The sequence below is a fragment of the Apodemus sylvaticus genome, chromosome 11, assembly GCF_947179515.1.
Source record: "Apodemus sylvaticus chromosome 11, mApoSyl1.1, whole genome shotgun sequence".
Lineage (NCBI taxonomy): Eukaryota > Metazoa > Chordata > Mammalia > Rodentia > Muridae > Apodemus > Apodemus sylvaticus.
The window spans coordinates 13,748,144-13,767,795 of NC_067482.1; the positions used below are offsets into that span (position 1 = coordinate 13,748,144).

The 19,652-nt window shown below is 39.9% G+C and overlaps 1 protein-coding gene across 1 annotated transcript in view; it reads right to left on the bottom strand.

Annotated features, from left to right (window-relative positions):
* Positions 1–5,582: 5,582 nt before the first annotated feature.
* Mrpl1 (mitochondrial ribosomal protein L1) overlaps positions 5,583–19,652 on the bottom strand; it is a 46,814-nt gene continuing 32,744 nt past the window's right edge. The window contains exons 8-9 of the mRNA XM_052198746.1: positions 7,877–7,958; positions 5,583–5,798 (exon numbers count right to left, since the gene is read on the bottom strand). Coding sequence (XP_052054706.1) covers positions 5,662–5,798; positions 7,877–7,958 — 219 coding nt within the window. The 3' untranslated portion in view covers positions 5,583–5,661. The remainder of the gene's footprint in view (positions 5,799–7,876; positions 7,959–19,652) is intronic.

Sequence of the window (19,652 nt, forward strand, 5' to 3'; positions counted from 1 at the left end):
AATTATAGGTGCAAATTAAACCTAAGGTGTGACTACATAGAAACTCCTTTACAAACTATATGTAGCCATGAAGATGGGTTCTATAGTGTAAGGTCATAGGATCTGGTGTGATCTCTGACCAAGATAGCACAGAGGTCAGCAGGCTATAAAATACACACATCTACCCTAAAGACGGATTCTATTAACTGGGAGCTAAAGACAATGGGCCAGGAAGGGAGTTGGGATAAAAGTTCTTGGGGATTTGGGTGAGGTCTGCTTCCACAGAGAGCAAATGATCACCACAGATAACAATGTCCATTCTGGCCTCTGGGCAGAAAACAGGTACTTCATCCTCTGAGGAAACACCCTGAGTGATTGACATCCCTGGTTTCCCCAGGGATCTGTGGACCCCAGGACCTTTGTGCGCCCAACGAGGGAGAAGGAAAAAAGAAAGTATAACCAATTTAAACTACCTTAGGATTTACAGGAAACTAAAATCTTTCTTCAAACTTTTCCTATGTTCCTTTATCTACTTGACATAATTTGAAGTGCTTCTATTTGTTAAAATACACATTTCATTTGACAACCTGTGTGTGTGTGTGTGTGTGTGTGTGTGTGTGCGCGCGCGCGCGCGCGCGCGCCACTGCGTGCCATGTTAAGAGGACAACCCAGTGGAGTTGATTCTCTCCTTGCATTGTTATGCGGATTCTGAACAATGGTTGCCAGGCATGTGCAGCATGTGCCTCTAACCACTGAGCAACTTGCCCCCAAAGAATTATTTTCTCTTCCTTTGCATGTTTAGATAACGATATTCAAACATATTTTCTATTCCTTATGAGAATAAATCCCAACTTTATATCTAAGAAAAATTAAGTGGAAATATGAACTTCTTATTTAAGCATGAATACTTAGACATTTTTTTTTTGTGGCCAATTATGTTTCTATACTCAGAGTTCTCCAAGTGCAGACTATTCTGTCCATTATTACATGAAAAAGAAAGACTATAATTACTAAAGAAATACTAAGGACTCTCAATGGTTAAATTAGAACATAAATAAAGTGGGTTTTGAAAAATAAGCCTAAAACCTCGTTGTAATTATTCTCTGGCTACCTTTTAAACTTCTTAAGTCATATGATGAATGGGATTTGTCATGGGAGGTGAGCAGGTAGAAGGTAGAGGTAACACCCTGACGTGCCCGTGCGCATTCATGGTTTTTGTACTTGATTTTCTCCATGCTTGAAACTGTCTATAATAACAAACAAACCTTCAAATTCAAAATAGAGGCTGGACAGACAGACAGCTCTGTGACTAAGAGAGCGCCTTGCTCTTGCAGAGGACCCGAGTTCAGATCCAAGCACCCATGTTGGACAATCCACAGCCATCTGTAACTGGAAGTACAAGGGGTCTGATGTTGTCCTCTGGCCCCTGGGTCCCTGTCCATGCAGTGCACCCACATGCATAATGTACATGTCCAGACACAAATATTCACACAACAAAAACGTCTGAATATCCACCTGACATTCTAAGAAACCTCTAGAACATGACCCAAATAGAATACAAACAATTTTCTCTAAAACAAATCTCCAACCGATCTGCACAGGATTATTTTTGCAGTTTCACCTGAAGTCGGGTGAGAAATCAGATCACCAATTTACAACCATTTAAAAGCAATATGAAGGCTGCTGTCGCCACCTGCTGGACAGTGAGTTTGGGTGCCTGACGTAAAAAGGAAGTGTCTAGCTTTAACAAGTTGTGGCATTTGCCCCTCCTGTATTACGTTAGTATGCCAATTAATGTTATGTTATATCACCTCCTACTACATGCCGCTTGCTGACAGCATGTTGGAAAAAAAGCTGAGGCTTTTCAGAAAGTGGCCATCTTGTCATAGTCTTGTTTGTCTTACCGGACAACTTGCTTTCCACAGGGATAGCACAGGTTTAAATTATTTATAGACTAGGATAGACCAGAAAGTTAGAAACTTGTCCCAGATCTAGGTTCAGGGAACATAGGTTTATGTTATCTAAATCTTTAAAAATCTTGGCCCTGGAGAGATGGATCTGGACATAGGAGCACGTTTGTTCTTGCAGAGGACCCAGGTTTAATTCCCAGCACCCATATGATGACTCATAACTATTTGTAACTCCAGTTCTAGGAGCTTCAACACCCTCTTCTACAGTTCTATACAAGATATACATACAAAATACTCATACATATAAAATAAAATAAATATATTTTTAAAAATATTTTAATTTTAATAGTTAAAAATATTTAATACCTGTAATTACACATTAATAAAATTATAAATTAATATTTGTAATTTGTAATATTTAAAATATTACCAAATTTTGGAATCTTTTATAAATTGGGTAGTGAAATACAACAGTGACTGTCAATCTGGTATTTTAGATCACTTGTCGAATTTTAGAATAAACTAATGCTGGTCTGAAAATCAGATTTCTTTTTATTACACTCAAGGTTGACAGCATTGGTATCCACTAGTGTCCCCAGTATCCTACTACCTGATAAGAAATACAGAATTCCAAGATCAATCTCCTATTACTAGGGAAGACCTATGCAAACCTTTTAAGTAATTCATATGTAAATCATCAGTATTTACTGTAAAACTTTAAACCCTTACTTAAACCAATGGGAGGGAGATCTTGAAACAATTTAAAAGCCTAGCAATTGAGGGAATGCTGCAATAAAGCGATGAAGTGTTACTTGTTTTCCATGAGGATTGAATAAAGGAAATGAGTTCAACAGCATACATGCAGGGCTACAGATGGCTTAGCCGTGAAGGGCAGTGGTCAAAGACCTGGGTTCAGTTCCTAGCACCTAAACGGTGACCCTGAACCATCTGTAACACCAGCTCTAGGGAATCAGAAGCCCACCACGGGTACATGGTATACTTACATATATGTAGACTTACATATATGGACAGACAGACAGCTCTGTGACTAAGAGAGCTCCTTGCTCTTGCAGAGGACCTGAGTTCGGATCCAAGCACCCATGTTGGACAATCCACAGCCATCTGTAACTGGAAGTACAAGGGGTCTGATGTTGTCCTCTGGCCCCCAGGTCCCTGTCCATGCAGTGCACCCACATGCATAATGTACATGTCCAGACACAAATATTCACACAACAAAAACGTCTGAATATCCACCTGACATTCTAAGAAATCTCTAGAACATGACCCAAATCGAATACAATTTTCTCTAAAAACAAATCTCTAAAATTAATGAATACTAATACACGTAAAGGAAATCTTAAAAACAAAATGAAACCCACCAGCATGTATGCATGTGTGTGTTCTTTTTATTTTCCCCGTCTCTTTCAAATGAAAATGTCAAAGGAATATCTACTAAGCAATTTTTTTCTGAGTATGTCTGAGTATGTCTGAGTATGTCCTGAGTATGTCCTGAGTATGTCTGAGTATGACCTGAGTATGTCTGAGTATGTCTGAGTATGTCCTGAGTATGTCCTGAGTATGTTCTGAGTATGTCCTGAGTATCATGATTATGAGTGATTCCTTTTCCTGTTTATTAGTGTTCCAAATATTTCCAGGAGAAAATCTGACAAATAAAACAATAGCTTTGGGCTCAAGTAGAGCCCTTGCCTAGCAGGTGCATGGCCTTACAACCAATTCTAAGCATAAATAAAAATTTAAAAGTGGCCTAGGAATGGCTCGACGGTAAGGCACCTGCTGCAGAGGCTGGAGGACAGTCTCCATCCCCAGCACCTACAGAGAAGGTCTATGGACTCCAGCTTAAGATCCTGTTTCAAAAAATAAGGTAGAGAGCTACTGAGAAAGACATCTGGGGTTGACCTCTGCCTAGACCCTAACACAGACATGTGATTTAAAAAAAATCAAAACAAACAAAAAAACCAAAATCCTGTCTTCTTTGTAAATTGAGATTTCCAACACTGATGAATCTTTGGGTTTCAGAATCTGGCATCTCCACCATGCACTATTTCCACAACCCATTCTTCATCTTTCTTTTAGCTTTCATATCAGCAGTGACCGAGAAAAAAAAATTTAAGTACAGCCATTCAATGCTTTAAAAAAAAAAATTGAAACTACAGTGGTAAGTTTGGTTTATCTTAGAACACATGAAAAAGCGGTGACTTGGCCAGATGGTTAAGATAATGGCCAAGAAAGCCCAAAGCCTGGGTGTGTGGCACACCACTAGGGTTTGAGCCAAAGCCTGGGTGTGTGGCACACTGCTAGGGTCTGGGCCAAAGGCTGGGTGTGTGGCACACCACTAGGGTTTGAGCCAAAGGCTGGGTGTGTGGCACACCACTAGGGTCTGGGCCAAAGGCTGGGTGTGTGGCACACCGCTAGGGTCTGGCCACTTGGAGACTGAGCCAGGAAGCTCTCCAGTCCAGCACACTGAGCTCCTTTGCCTCGTATTGGACCTCACAAATGTTTAACTCCCTTTGCATGGAAGCTGAGCATCCCATTTCCATAGCAACGAGCTGTGAGAGTGAAATGGGAGACATACCATACTCAGTAAAAGATAACTGCTGTCAGTGCCTCGCCCTGATGCTGCTGCATTCGGTAAATGGTGCCAACACTTTAAATTCTCCAGTGTGGGGAACACTCTGTGAGTGTAGAAGTTGTTCCTGGTTATTGGAGCTTCCTAGGCCACGGAAATCCTGAGGACTTGGAAGTTGCCGACAGATGGGTCTAACCAAACTGGGGAACCCCACACTTAGTGTCCAAAATTCAAAGTGGAGAGCAACGGAAGACACCCAACTTTCCACATGGCCTCCCAACCCCAGCACCACACACACAGAAGCAAACAGCCCTGCTGGAGATGCAGCCTGGTAGGGATGAGGATGCGGCTATTACTTCAGATGGCCATGTCTCCTGAAGGAATGTTACAGACCTAGAAACTCTAGAAGACCTGGATTCTACCAAAATACAGAACACTGATGCTAAGGAAGGACTGGGGGAGCTGGAGGGTCAAGGAGACACAAGACCTATAGAATCAACTAACCTGCATCCATCGGGGCTCACAGAGGCTGAACCACCAACTAAACAACACGCATGGGCTGGACCGACGCAGCCCACACGTTGTAGCAGATGTGCAGTATGGTCTGTCTCCATGTGGGTCTCCCACAAGTGGAGCAGGGGCTGGCTCTGACTCTTATGCCTCTCTTTGGATTCCCTTCCCTATCTGGGCTGCCTTCTCTAGCCTCAGTAGGAGAGGATGCAGCCAGTCCTGCTTCAACTTAATTTGCCAGGGCAGGTTGGTACCAAAGGGAGGCCTCCTCTCCTCAGAAGGCAAGGGGTGGGGGCACTAGAGGAGTGTGATGGTGAGACATGGGGAAGAGGAGGAAGGGGGGGGGCTCTGATCGGGATATAAAGTGAATAAAGGAAAAACAATAAAAAAATAAAGAGGGGATGAGGGGGTAAAAAAGAAAATGCGGCAGGATCCAAGTCCAGAAAAATATAAAAAACAATACAAAATTTAAAAAGGAAATGTAACAGGACTTTTAGAAACTAACATTTTTTTCCTTATTTTTAAAACTATAAAAAAAAATGTGTTAAAACTTCCTTCTAAATGTACTGATTAAGAAAAAACATGAGGCGCCCAACTAGAAATTACACTTTTATAGATGTCTCAGTTGTTTCTTGACACACATATCCCCCCCAATAATTTCACAATACAACACTTCTAGGCAGCTTCTGTGGTTTCAGCTTCTTCTGTTTCAGCTTCTGTAGGTTTGGCTTCTTTGGGTAACAATGAGTCAGTCTTCAGTAGTAAACCTTCACTGGTTGAACTACGAAGGAAGGCACGGACCACAAATGGACCTAGGACAAAGATCAGAGCCAACCATGACTTTCTCACTCAGGACTCTGTGGCTCAGATATGCAGGCATAGGGAGGCGGGCAGGGCTCCAGGACTGCTGTCCTGCACAGCTCACTGCCCCAGACAGCAGCCCTGAAACACACTCACTAGTGAGTCTCTCCTTTCCTCCAGAAAACAATCACCTAGAACCTATTTACTACAAAATCAACACTGAAGGGAGTAGGTGGTAATGTATACCAGATGGAAATATTCTAAATATTTCTCTAAAGCAGTCAGCACCGACAGTAACATTGAGTTACCAAACAGTTGATAAAATTCTCCACAAATTAAAAGACTCTCCCTAATAACAGTTAAGGGGCTTCATCTAAAATGGAAGAAAAAGAAAAATAATTTTTAGAGAATTTATTGTCCATTACTCTTCTCTAGCTATCTGAGAAGGGCAAAGTTCCTTCTGAGGAATAAAAGAAATCTGTATATACTCAATGTCTGTGGTGGTATTTTGGATTAAAAGAATTAAAAATGGGATATTCAATCACCGATGTGCTTAATTCCCAGGAGAGCTGCAGTGGTTCGAATATGCTTGGCCATGGGAAGTGGCACTATTTGGAGGTGTGGCCTTGTAGGAGACAGTTCATCACTTTGAGGGTAGGTTTTAAGGTCCTATGATCAAACTCCATCCAGTGTGGAAGAAAACGTCGGCATGGCAGCCTTCAGATCAAGATGTAGAACTCTCAGCTCTTCCAGCACTATGTCTACCTGGATGCTGACATGTTTCCTATCATGATGATAATAGACTGAACTTTTGAAACTGTAAGCTAGCCCCAATTAAATGTTTGCCATTTTTAAATTGGGTTATTTGGGCTGTTGGTGTTTAACTTCTTGAGTTCTTTATACATTTTGGATATTAGTTCTTTATCAGATGTAGGGTTGGTAAAGATCCTTTTCCAATCTGTAGGCCGCCATTTTGTCCTACTGATAGTGTCCATTTCCTTATAGAAGCTTTACAGTTTCATGGTGTCCCATTTATCAACTGTTGATCTTAGAGCCTGAGCTATTGGTCTGGCCTTAGTGGGAGAGGATACACCTAGCCTCACAGAGATTTGGGTGGGTTGGGGGGATACCCAGGGGTCCTGCATCTACTCAAAGGAGAAGGGGAGGGGGATGGGAGGAAGGACTGTAGAAGGGTGTGACCAGGAGAGGGGCAGTGAGTGGGATGTAAAGTGAATAAGCAAAATAATATATATATGAAAAATATATGAAATATGAATATATATGAACTATGACTGTATATGAATATATATGAAATATGAATATATATATGAAAAATTCTAAAAGAAAATAGAAAATTTCATACAATACATAAGAAAAAAGTTTGCCTTTATAACAGCTGTCTTGGCCATAGTCTCTTCACAGCAATGAAACCCTAAGACAATGGCAAAGTAGTTCAAGTATATGCTTTAATTAAGTCGATTATGAACTAATCTTGTGAACTCCCAGCACTGCACTATTTGGGCAGTCGGTGGAGTCTGGCCATCTCGTGTCATGCACCCACAACTGTGGTTGGTGTAAGGAACATGGGCATGCTACAGGTATGGAAGTGGCTTGTGTTCTAGCTACTACAGCACCCACATTCTTCTCCCCATGCCAAGAGAATTAGGCCCTTACAAGTGATAACTCTCCTCCCAGGACAAAAATGCCTCCTTTCTTTTATAAAATAAAGATTAAGAAGGCCAACTGGCTTCAAACTACCATTTAATAAACGCCTTTCTTTCCTAGTTAGCACCACTGTAACTTTAAAGCAATTAGTTTTCTTTTAAACCTTAATTCATTTAACAGTAGAAATATGCAAATGTCTGGGGGTATGTTCTTTGTTACTAATAAAGAAGTCCCTCTCTAAAACCTTATGATTCATGAATAAGGTAATTAAGAATCCTTTGGAAAAAAAGGAAATTTTATTTTACTTATTTAATCCCTGGAAAAACTGTGGCTAGAGAACTTGTACATTAACTTTTTGTCTCAGTATTTCACAGTTTTGAAGATCTCTGGGTTTAAGGACATCTGCCCTCACCCAGCTACTCACCCAGATCCAGTGGTCTATGCCTACAGACCTCATTCATAACTGCTTGAAGATTGGCAGCTATCTGGTCACTTAGCATATCCAACTGAAAGAAACAGATACACAGATATCACAATTTGATAACTGCATCAGTATGAATTCTAGATGGTATGTTTTATTTACCTAATGCAATTAACTATTAAAAAACTCTACTATAAAAGCAAACAACAAGAACTCTATAATTCTTCTAGAAGAATTCATACATATTTCTATACTTATATGTTGAGAGTTACTTTATAGACTATATCATAGTGGACTGTAAGTTTTTCTATCTGTAGTTTCCAAGTAATTTCCAAAAAGCACATCCCAACACACCATACCAAACCCAAACCAGGAACATAATCTCTTTAACTTATGTGCACATGTGAAGGTGGGGTTAGTGCATCTGTGTACATGTGTGGGTAGAAACCAGAGGTGGATGTTGGATGTCTGCCTTTATTGCATGTCACCTTACTTTCTGAGACAAGATCTTTTGATGAACCTGAGGCTCACCAGTTTAGCTAGGCTGGCTGGCCAGTGGGCTTCAGGAGTCTTCCTGTATATCTTCTCAGTGCCAGAGTTAGACATGTGACACCAGGCCTAAGAAGTATATACTATATTTCATATCAGCAAAGTATACTCAAGAACATCTCTTCAACTTTTCAGGTCATGAAAACTTACTCAAGAAAAATGCACACAAAACCAAAAACTATGCTTCCAGGGTCTTCAGGGATTTCTGATTTAAGAAAGGTGAAGAGAGAAGAAAGACTCCTGAAGAAACAGCGCTCCTGGGCCAGTGTGAGAGCCACGTGCACTAAGCTTACCTGAATATTTTGTGCACAAATGGATTACAGTGGCAAAAATTATTTCTACCTTTTCAGAGAATAAAAATTAAAAAAGCAAAACACATATAAATTAACTTTAAATACTGCACACTTGTTCTGAAACAGCTAGTTTCTGAATTTCAAGTGTAACATGAGCAAACTAAAGACAGACTGTTATTCCAATGACGTTTACACTGCTCTCAGGAACCACTCTCAGAGAGGGCTTGGCTATTGCTAGTTTTTGAGGTGGATTACTAGAAAATAGAAACTTTGGCACCCAATTTACTGGTTCAGTTTTCAGTTTTTTTAAATTTGTGTATATAAAGCAAAGTCTCTGAGCTAAAAATTATCACAGACAAAAAAAATAACTGTTTCACTGCCACAAGACATGCCTTATAAATGATATGTATCTTTATAAGAAAAACAGTAATTTTACAAAATTATAGTTTTACACAAAATACTTTTGAGTCAGTGTAGAGTATCATACCTAATAAAATGATTTATGTGTATCATTAAGTTTAGAGTAGTTTATCTCTATGAAACAACTTAGAGGTCAACTTATTTTTTAATGACTAAAGACTGAATGAGTAGCTATAATATAAATATCTGAGGCACCCTAAATCCTGTAAAGATGGAAGCAATAACACACCAATCTGAAAAAACAGATGCATCCTGATGCATTTCTGATGAACAGATATTGAGTAGTAGTTTTGTACTACTGTCTAGAGTTATCATTTCATGATATAACCACTGAAGTGGGGAATATGAAAATTCTACATTCTACAGTATAATGTTTAATTATACTGTGTTTTTAAATATATTGTGATATATTTAATCACAATCCGTTATTGTCAGATTATTTCATAGTACGTTATATTCATGTAATTTCTCCTCCCCTTCTATCTTCTCTCCTCCCCCCTCTCCCTCTCTCTCTCCATGTATATTATAAATCAGGGTCAGTGAGAGGGCTCAGTAAGTAGACACTTAACTCCCAAATCTGATGACCTGAGTTCAGTCCTCAGGACCCATATGGTAGAAGAAGAGAAGAGAATTGACTTCTACAAACTGTCCTTTGACCTCCTCGAGCGTGCTGTGTTTGTGCATGCACACATTCACATAATGCATAAATAAATGTAATAACATTTATAGATTTTTATTGCACTTTAAAGAAAAGAAATCTTAGGTTTGATTACATCTTGACATAAGAGTCGCTCAGCAGTTAAAGCACCAGCTGCTCCTCCAGAGGCCCAGCTCCGGCTCTCAGCACCCATATGGAAGCTTCTATCCACCTATAACTGCAGTTCCAGGGGATCTGGTGCCCTTCAGACCTCTATGAGCACTGCTTCATGTTATACAGAGATGTACACACAAGCAAACCAAAAACAAAACAAAAAACTCCATCCACATATAAAGCAGGAATAGATATTTTAGAGGGACAGCTTCTGTGACATTGATTTCTGATACAGTGCTGATACATTCTATAACCTTCAGGTGACTGCTGACCTAGAACTGGGATCTGTAGAGGACAGTCGCCTTGGGTAAGCAGTTTTTAACCATCTGACCTCCAAACCCTCTCCAAATGCAATATTCTATAATGAAACCAAGTGTAGGTTAACGGAGAGCATTTACTTCCCATGACCCGTAACAGTGTAAACTGAGGGAAAGAAGGTTAACTGCACGTGTCTACAGAACAGTAAGGAAAGTTGTAAGAACAAGAATTGATTACATAACCCCATTTAATGGGCTCTTACTTTGGGTTAAACATTTGATCATCTACACAGATTCATTTCTCTAAGAACCCTATGAGGATATTATTATTATAAATATATTACTATTATCCCTTACTTACTATTAAAAGCCAAGAAGCAGAAAACAAAACCATTTTATTCAAAAGCATGTGCAAGCCAGGCCTGGAGGGCACATTACATAATCCCACATTGGGGAGGCTGAGGCAACAGGAGCATTGATTTGAGGCCAGTTTGTTCTACACAGCAAACTCTGGCCATCCTAGACTACATAGAGGGGCCCTGTTTCAAAAATAGAGCGAAAGGAAACGGCAAAAGCACAGGCGTGAGGAGTAGCTGCATGTGTAAGAGAAGTCACGTGACTAAGCCTACATGGCAGGTGCGTGCAGAGGAAAACACCTCCTGTCCACCACCCAGCACCTTGGGACCCTGACAGCTCTGAGCGAATGCAGGAGAGTGGGGTGTGAGCGAGGGGAGGAGGGGACTGCAGTCTAGTCACCGTGTGCCTCTCTGATTAGAGGAGTGAGTGCCAGGAGTGCAGCAGGGACGTGAGACTGACACACTTCTTAAGGATGAAGAAGGGACGCTCTAGGCAGAGGAACCCACAGGCAGAGGCTGAGGTGACAGAGGTAGAGGACTGCCACTCTGAGGTCTTAACCAGCTCTTATGTAGCACACTGGCTACAGGACCAGCGCCATTCCAAATCCTCATTTGTCACCAAGTGGCAAACTGGACTTCCATGTGATAGCCTCCAGTTTTAAAACACTAATTTCAGTAAAATCAAACCACTGTTTGGGCTCAACAAAATAAACCCAGGAGCCAGAATTTTAAAACCTGGCCTTCGTGTTTACCATGAAAAGGTTAGGAAATAGAGAATTTGATATTAATACAGTGGTTTGAGATTGGTTGCAATGAGAATTAAAAGCAAAGACTTTAGGATTTATGTTACCAACAGCAAGAGATGACTTAATGTTGCTGAGCAGATGAACCGCATATCTTATCTGTTTTCGAAAGAATTCTGGAGGAAGTACATGAGAACAGGACTTGGCACACTTTCTTTGTAAATGGTGACAAAGTAAGTATGTATGGCTTTGCAAGCCAAATGGGCTCTGTTACAACTGCTCAAGGCGGCTGCGGGGACAAAACAGAAGTTAAAACAACACATGAATGAGTGCAGCTGTGTTCCAACAAAACTTTCCTTACAAAAACAGATGGACAGGTGGGGTTTGCCCAGAGTCAAGTTTGCTGGTCTATGGCACTGGAAACATAACTCAGAGACATTTAAGAGTAAAAACAACCATTACTTTCTTCCAGAGCAAGAAACGGTTCTATTTGTGCCATTTTACTTACTATTTTTAATTTTTTAGAACAATAGGGTTGTTGGTTTTTTTTTTTTTACCCAATAGACTATTAGCTTATTATTATGTATCTACTATGCAGATGAGGCAAAATGTTTTGTTTGGCTAAGAATTGCATTGCAATTTAAAAATGGTAGGAAAAATTCCTAGCAATAGTTTCAAACAGCTGTTGTAAATTTTATGTGTGCATTTAAAACAAGCTCTTTAAGATTGATAACAGGGCCCAAATCTGGAGACAAGAATCGAAAATGTAGTGTCCTTTATTGAGGCCACCCTACTAATTCAAGTAGAGGCAGAAGCCAGGAAAGACGGTATGGCTCCAGACACCTCATTGTGGAGAGAGACCCCTGTAAGAAGATGAGGCTGCTGGTAGAATGTGCTATGTTATCTCCGCAAACAATAGGAGATGGCTAGGAAACACGACAATCCAAACAGTGGCTCCCAGAGAAGCACAAGCACCCCGCCCTCCCCTCCACACTCTGCCAGGTCTGTCTATACCTGGAGCCCAGAGTGATTAGGCCGAAAGAGGCACTGGAGGCACATGTAGCTTTGGCCCATGCCCTCCAAGGTCTAGAGCAAGAGAAGGCTGAGAACCTAGTAACCCTTTCTATTTCAGGTCACTAAAGTCATAAAAGTTGACTCTAAATTGGGCAAAGGAAGTCTCTAGATATGAGACTGGCATTAGAAACCAGACAAACTGCTCTTCAAATCACTAACAGTCATTAGCCATGATATCTATAACAGGCTTATGCCTAACAGACAGGAAAAGTTGTACTGGGCACAGCTGGAAGCAGTGAATGGGAAAAAATATTTCACGTCTTAATTTCAATAAATGCAGACTTCTTTTCAACAAACTACTCATTTGTGCACAGGCATAGAATATATTCTGTGTGTATGAGAAATGAAAATTTATGTTCATTGAAGCAATTTAATAGCAATGAGACATTAGCAGCAATCTAATGCCCAACAAAAGGAATAAGGTTGAACAAACTATGATATATCTATCACAAGAGACTATAAAACAGTTATTAAAATTCTTTGCAAGAATTTTAATGAGTTAGGAAAGGGTTTAAGACACAATGTTAAGGATACCAAACTCAGTATGTAACAGGAACACAGATACACATTCTATCTCCTGTATTTTATATTCTATGGTGCATGTTCTTATCTTTATAGTCTCCTCATTTATGACACATAGACTATACTACACAGAAGACACTACAAGGAAAGTGAATCGGCTGGAAAGGCTGAGGGGAAAGAAGATGGGCAATGAGTCACGAGCCATGGCCGGCTCCCTTTCACAGAGACAGTCATGGTTTCTGACAAACAATATTCCTTCTTACCCACTAATGTAACTTATGGAGCTAGTTACTGTAAAACAAACCTCCAAATTCCAAATCCTACAACAGTCAAACCCTGTTTAAGTGAACTCCATCCATTGTTCACTGTCCCTGTCCCACCCTGTCCGAGATCTCGCGGTCCGCCATCAGGCCTGACTGCTTCTGTCCCTGTCTTGCTCGTGTTGACTGTGCCATATTCCGCTTCAGCTTTTATCGGATGCCAGGCTGAAAACTCTCCGATTTCACTATTATGTAAACAGCAGAGTGATGCCCATGAACAGATCATGTCTACAACTTCAGACATGTCCTTTACTTTAAAAAGAAAGCAAAAATAGCACATCAAAGGTGCCATCTCTATTCTCCACAGTTCAAAGCTCCAAATATATTTTTGAAACCCAGGCAGGACATACTAGTCAAACAGTGCTTGACATGCTCCTGTAATCAGCTCTGTGTCTCCCTCTTTCTTCTTTCATAGACCACAAGCTTAGGTTTGATTATTCATAAATACATTAAAAGCATATTCTTCATAATTTTACCCATTTCTACTAAATTTGTTTTTGCAATTTATTCTTAAACATTCTGGAGTTTATATACTAATTATATATCAATAAATTAAATAAATTAACTTTTAGAGTAAAAGTACAACTGCATTCATATTTTTAAAATACACACTTTCTTTTGGTTCTCTTTTGTTTGAGACTAAGTTTCAATTCTGTGGCCTTGCCTGTGCAGAAACTTGTGATCCTCCTCCATCAACCACTTAAGCTCTGGGGTTGCAGGCATGCACTAGCATGCCCAGCTCAGGTAATTTCTTAATAATACTTTGTTTTCAGTCATAGACTTGCGTTCATGTGCAGGGGCATGTATAGTATAGTATATGTGTCATAAATAAAGAGATTATAAAGATCCTCTGTGTGGATGCAGGCAATGTTGGGTGTTTCTTTTAGTCACACTCCACCTCATTTTTTGAAACAGTTTCTTACTAAACCTGGAGCTGGAAGATTTGGTGAGACAAAGTAGCCAGAGCCCAGGGCCCCTCCAATCTCCAGCTCCCCGGCATGAGGCTTACAGGCAAGCACCACTATGTCAGGCTTTTCAATAGGCAGTGGGGATCTGAACTCAGGCCTTCATGCTTGTACAGAACACAGTCACCAAGTGAGTCACCTTCCAGACACCTGACTTGAGTTTATGGTCCGCTAGTACAAATTTGCCTAGTGATATAAGAAAAGCATGGGAAAAGAGGGACTTGCTACAAGAGTAAACATGCATGGTGTTACTGTAATCAAAGCTGGTTAAACTGCATGTTACCAGGAAGGCAAGATCTACTGCCAACTATGAAGTAATGCAAACTTTATACTAGTTCACATGCATTTCCCACAAATTTAATTCTTTTATGTCTTTCTGACATGCTACTGGACAACCAAAAAGGACGAAACAGTATGGGGATGGGGGAGGTGAGAAAACAAAAAATTCAAAGGGTTATTAAACTTGAAAAAAAGGATCGTGAGATAGAAAGGTAAAACTGGAAATAAACATAAAAATTTATAAATTCCATGTAATAAGGATACATGTTCTACTATGTTCATAGCAGCCCTATTTATAATTGCCAGATGCTGGAAAGAACCCAGGTATCCCTCAACAGAAGAGTGGATGCAAAAAATGTGGTATATCTACACAATGGAGTACTATTCAGCCATTAGAAACAATGAATTCATGAAATTCTTAGGCAAATGGATGGAGCTAAAGAATATCATACTAAGTGAGGTAACCCAGACTCAAAAGGTGAATCATGGTATGCACTCACTAATAAGTGGATATTAACCTAGAAAACTGGAATACCCAAAACATAATCCACACATCAAATGAGGTACAAGAAGAAAGGAGGAGTGGCCCCTTGTTCTGGAAAGACTCAGTGAAGCAGTATTCGGCAAAACCAGAACGGGGAAGTGGGAAGGGTTGGGTGGGAAAACACGGGGAGGGAAGGGGACTGATGGGACTTTCGGGGAGTGGGGGTCCAGAAACGGGGAAATCATTTGAAATGTAAATAAATATATCAATAAATTTAAAAAAATCTTTATGTGCATTTGTTATACTTCAAGAAATTTACCTAAAGGTATACTTGGGAAATGTTGGTAACATTTGTTCACAAGAATTTTACCATGGTGTCATCTGTATAGCAAAAACTGGATATACACAAAAGGCCAGCAACAGGAACTGGTTATGGCCCATAATGGAGTAGAACAAACAGGTATTGTAAGGCATATGGTCTGGCTGATCCCAGCACCACTAACAATGTGGCAAATGCTATTTTCACCCATACCAAGGAAGTGAAGGACAGTGTTACCTGGCATAGTAGTACACATAGACTAACTTTACGGAGTATTTATGCTTTATACCTTGATATTTCTAAAAGGAAAAAAAATATACATGTGTCTATGGCGGGGTAAGCAATTCCTGTTGTCTCCCTATAGCACTCTAACATTATGCTTTAAGACCTTCCCCTGAAATCTGATACTTTCGTTTCCAACCAAGACAGAAATAGATGATGATCACAGAATAGCAATGTGCATGATTAAAACGAAATATTCCAACAGCTTGTTTTATTTTTTAGATAAATAGAGTGATATTTTTGCTGATATGAGGACGTGAGTTGATCCTATATACACTCAAGTAAATACATGAATGTGTAAGTTTTAGGTACAAATGATAGGAAAGAGTTAGAAAGAAACTGGATGGCTACAAAACCATTCACACAGTTCAGGGAATAAAGGTTGGGTTTATGACACTAATCTGAAAGAAAATAAAGACATGGAATTTCAGCTGGTTATATTTACCACTTTGATACAGAAGAAAAACTAGTTTCCACTACTCAAACTATACTCTACACTAAAGTACTAAACCTTGGAGCATAAAACCAGCCAGCACAGGACTGAAGAGAGGTGAACAGCTGGGTGCAGTTCCTGTTCTTGTAGAGGATCTGTCTGAACATGGTCTCCACACAGTGGGTTACCACTGCCTATAACTGCAGTTCCAGGGCATCTGGCATCCTCTTCCGATCCCTGAAGGTTCTTTCACGAACACAATAAGTATACAGACACACACTCAGGCAAAGCATACATGCATACAACAACATTTTTTAAAGATTTTTTTAAATTATGAGGATGTGTGTGGGTGGATGTGTGTGCAGATGCCCAAGGAGGCCAGAAGGGTGAATCCAGGGAGGTGGAGGCAGGAGAGTCACCCTACATGGATGCTGGGAATCAAGCTTAAACCCTCAGGAAGGGCAGCAGGTGGTCTTACCCACTGAGCCAGCTCTCCAGCCCCTTGACACATATTCTTAAGTATACAATATAATTCTGACATACATGACACTCATGGAACCATCACTAGTCAGGATAATTAATCACTTCTAAAATTCATTATGTTGCTTTGTAATTCCTACTTCCGGCCCCTCTCTGCCTTTGTCTTGCCCAAGGTAAACACTATTTGTTTTTCTATCAATAAAAGTTAGCTAACATTTGCTAGAATTTTATACAAATAGAATAGTACAATATATTCCCCCCTTCCGGGCTTATTTTACTCAGCATATATTAGCATATATGGAGTTTATTACTTTTGTTTGTATGGATCCTGTGATAGATATTTAGAATGTTTCCAACTACTATTTATTTATTATAAATATCAAAGCCTCTGTTTGAACATATGTTTTCATTTCACCTAAAACTGGAATAGCAGAACTGGGCAGAAAGAGGAAGTTCAGCTTCTTTACAAATTACCAAATTGCTTGTCAAGGAGGTTGCATCATTTAAAAAACTGAATTTTCCCACAGTGTGTGCCTGGTCCTGCTCTATGTCCTCACCAAGACTTATAAAGGTATCGGGGGAGTAGTTTTAACCATCCAGTAGATATGTAATGATAATTCTCTGTTTAAATTTACATTGACCCAATGACTAAAGATGCTGGTGATCATCTGGTTTTGTTTGTCATCTGTCCTATCTCTTTTAAGTGTTCAAATCCTGCCAATGCAGAAATACTGGGTAGTTTATTAAGCTTAGAAAGCGTTTTTACGCATTCAGGATTTACCAGACATGGTTTGCACATAATGTTCTTATGGTCCATACTCTTTGCATTGTCTTTGCACTGTCCTTTCGGGATTGGGAGCGCTCCCCTCTACATAGACCCACCTACCAAGTCCTTCTCCGAGTAATGCTTTTGTTGTCACATCTCAAAAAGAATCATTCCATAACCCAACTCTTTTCTTCTAAAGTAATCAGTTTTAGGATTAATCTTTAAGTGTTTGCATATAGCCTTTTACACAATTTGAGGTATTATATGTGCTTTGACATGAGGGTTGGGGTTGATTTGTTGCAGACAAATATCAAACTGTTTTGGTGACTTTTCTGACTAGAAGTCAGTTCTAGTCAGAAGTCACACGCTTCTATCTTTTATGATTCTCTATTTTTTCCATTGTTTTATTTCTTGATATCAATATCATAATGTCAAAAGAACTTTGTAAAAATATTTTTATTTGTTTATTATTTGAGACATTATCATTCTGCAGCCTTCTGGTCTGAAATTCAGAGATCCACTGGCCTCTACACCCTGGGCACTAGGATTAAAGACAAGTACCATCATGACCAGCACTTTGGTAAATGTCCAACTTTGTTCTTATCCCAAGTTGTTCTATTTTAGGTCCTTTGTATTTCTGTGTGTGCACACATGTAGCATGTAATATGTATGCTCATGTGCATACAAGCTGTGTGCATGCGTGTGGAGGGCAGAAGTCAATGTCAAGTGGCTTCCTCAATCATTCTCTCTCTTACATTTGACACAAGAACTCTCACTGACACTAGAGCTCACCCACTTGACTAGGCTCTGGGGATCTTCTGTCTCTGCTCCCAAAACATGGGAGAACAGATTCATGTCCCCATGCCTAACTTTCTATGTGGAGCCAGTGATCCAAACTCAGGTCCTGCGCTATGCAATCAGCACTCTCTCCGCGGAGCCTCCTCCCTGATCTCAGTCTTTTCTATATCCGTATAAGTTTTGTAATTAGTTAACTTTCTAAAAAAGCTGATTAGGACTTTAAAAGTGCAGCCAGCCAAGCAAGCTTCTAGTCAGTAGAACTGGTATTGCAAATTCACTCTACAATTTCACTAAGTCCACATCACCATTTATTTCATCCTCAATTTCACTCAACTATGTTTTGATGTTTTCAGTATATGGACTGCTCACATCTTTAGATTTATCCCTAAGTATTCCTTTCGAAATTATAAGTCAAATTCTACATTAAATTTTTAAAATTGAGAATGTTACTGTTCTATAGAAACACAATTGAGTTTCATTCCTTGGACTAGTATCTCCAATGATATATAACCGCTTTGTTTTACTAACTATATCATACATAAATAATGAGTCACGCTTTCTATCCTAGATGACTTTAACTTTGTTCCTTGCCTTACTGCATTGCTATAATCAGCAATGGTGAATGTTAATCAAAAGCGGATCTCAGGAAGAAAGTGGGAGTCGGTTGTTTATTACAAAGCATGATGTCAGCTGTTGGTTTTCCTGTGTATTCTTTATGAAATTAAGGAGAACAGGCTCAGCATTAGGACTGAGTTTGGTTCTCAGCATCCACACTGGGCAGCTTACAACTGTCTGTAACACCAGCTCCAGGGGGATCTGAGCCGCTAGCTTCTGAAGGCACCCGCATTCATGTGCACATGCCCCCCTTCACATAAATGCCTATAATCAAGAATAAAAATAAAATCATTTTAAAACCTTGAAGGAAATTAAGAGCACTGACATTTTAGTAGGGAGGTTGTAGGACTGAACAGGTTCTTGAGGATGCTAAGCATGCAGTCAACCACTAACTGCACACTGCCTCTAGGGGATTTCTATCCCTAATGGGCTGAGACTGTTTAACCAGCATTTTCATTCTAGAATCTAGGAAAATAACTTTTGGCTTCCAGCTCATTAATATAGCAAAGTATAATAACTATTAAATGTTAATCCAACCTTGAATTCCTACTGCCAAATAGTTGAAACAGGGTTAGTTCCCTCCAAACCTCACCTAGAAATTTGACTGCCCCATGGCGGAGCTGGATTCAGGGTCCCAATCAGTTGCTAGGTTAAGAGAGGTGACTGTTTCACAGGAGTCAGAGGTGAGCAGGTTCACTCTCCAGGCCCTGCCTCATGACTTGCCTCCTCAGCACAGCTTGTATAGCCTTCCATTCTTCTGATGAGACATGATAGAATGTGAAGTTCTCACCGTATACCAACACGATACACTTGGACTTTGCCACCTCCAGAAGAATCACACGCTGACAAAATCTCTACTTTTTGTATATCACCTGGTTTCAGGCACTTTTAGCAAAAGAAGATGGATTTAGGCAGCCAAAGTATTTGTTAGAAGTTTTACATCTATATTCATAGATGATATTACACTATAGTTTTGTCTACATAGTTTACTTTGTGTAGTTTAGATTTCAAGG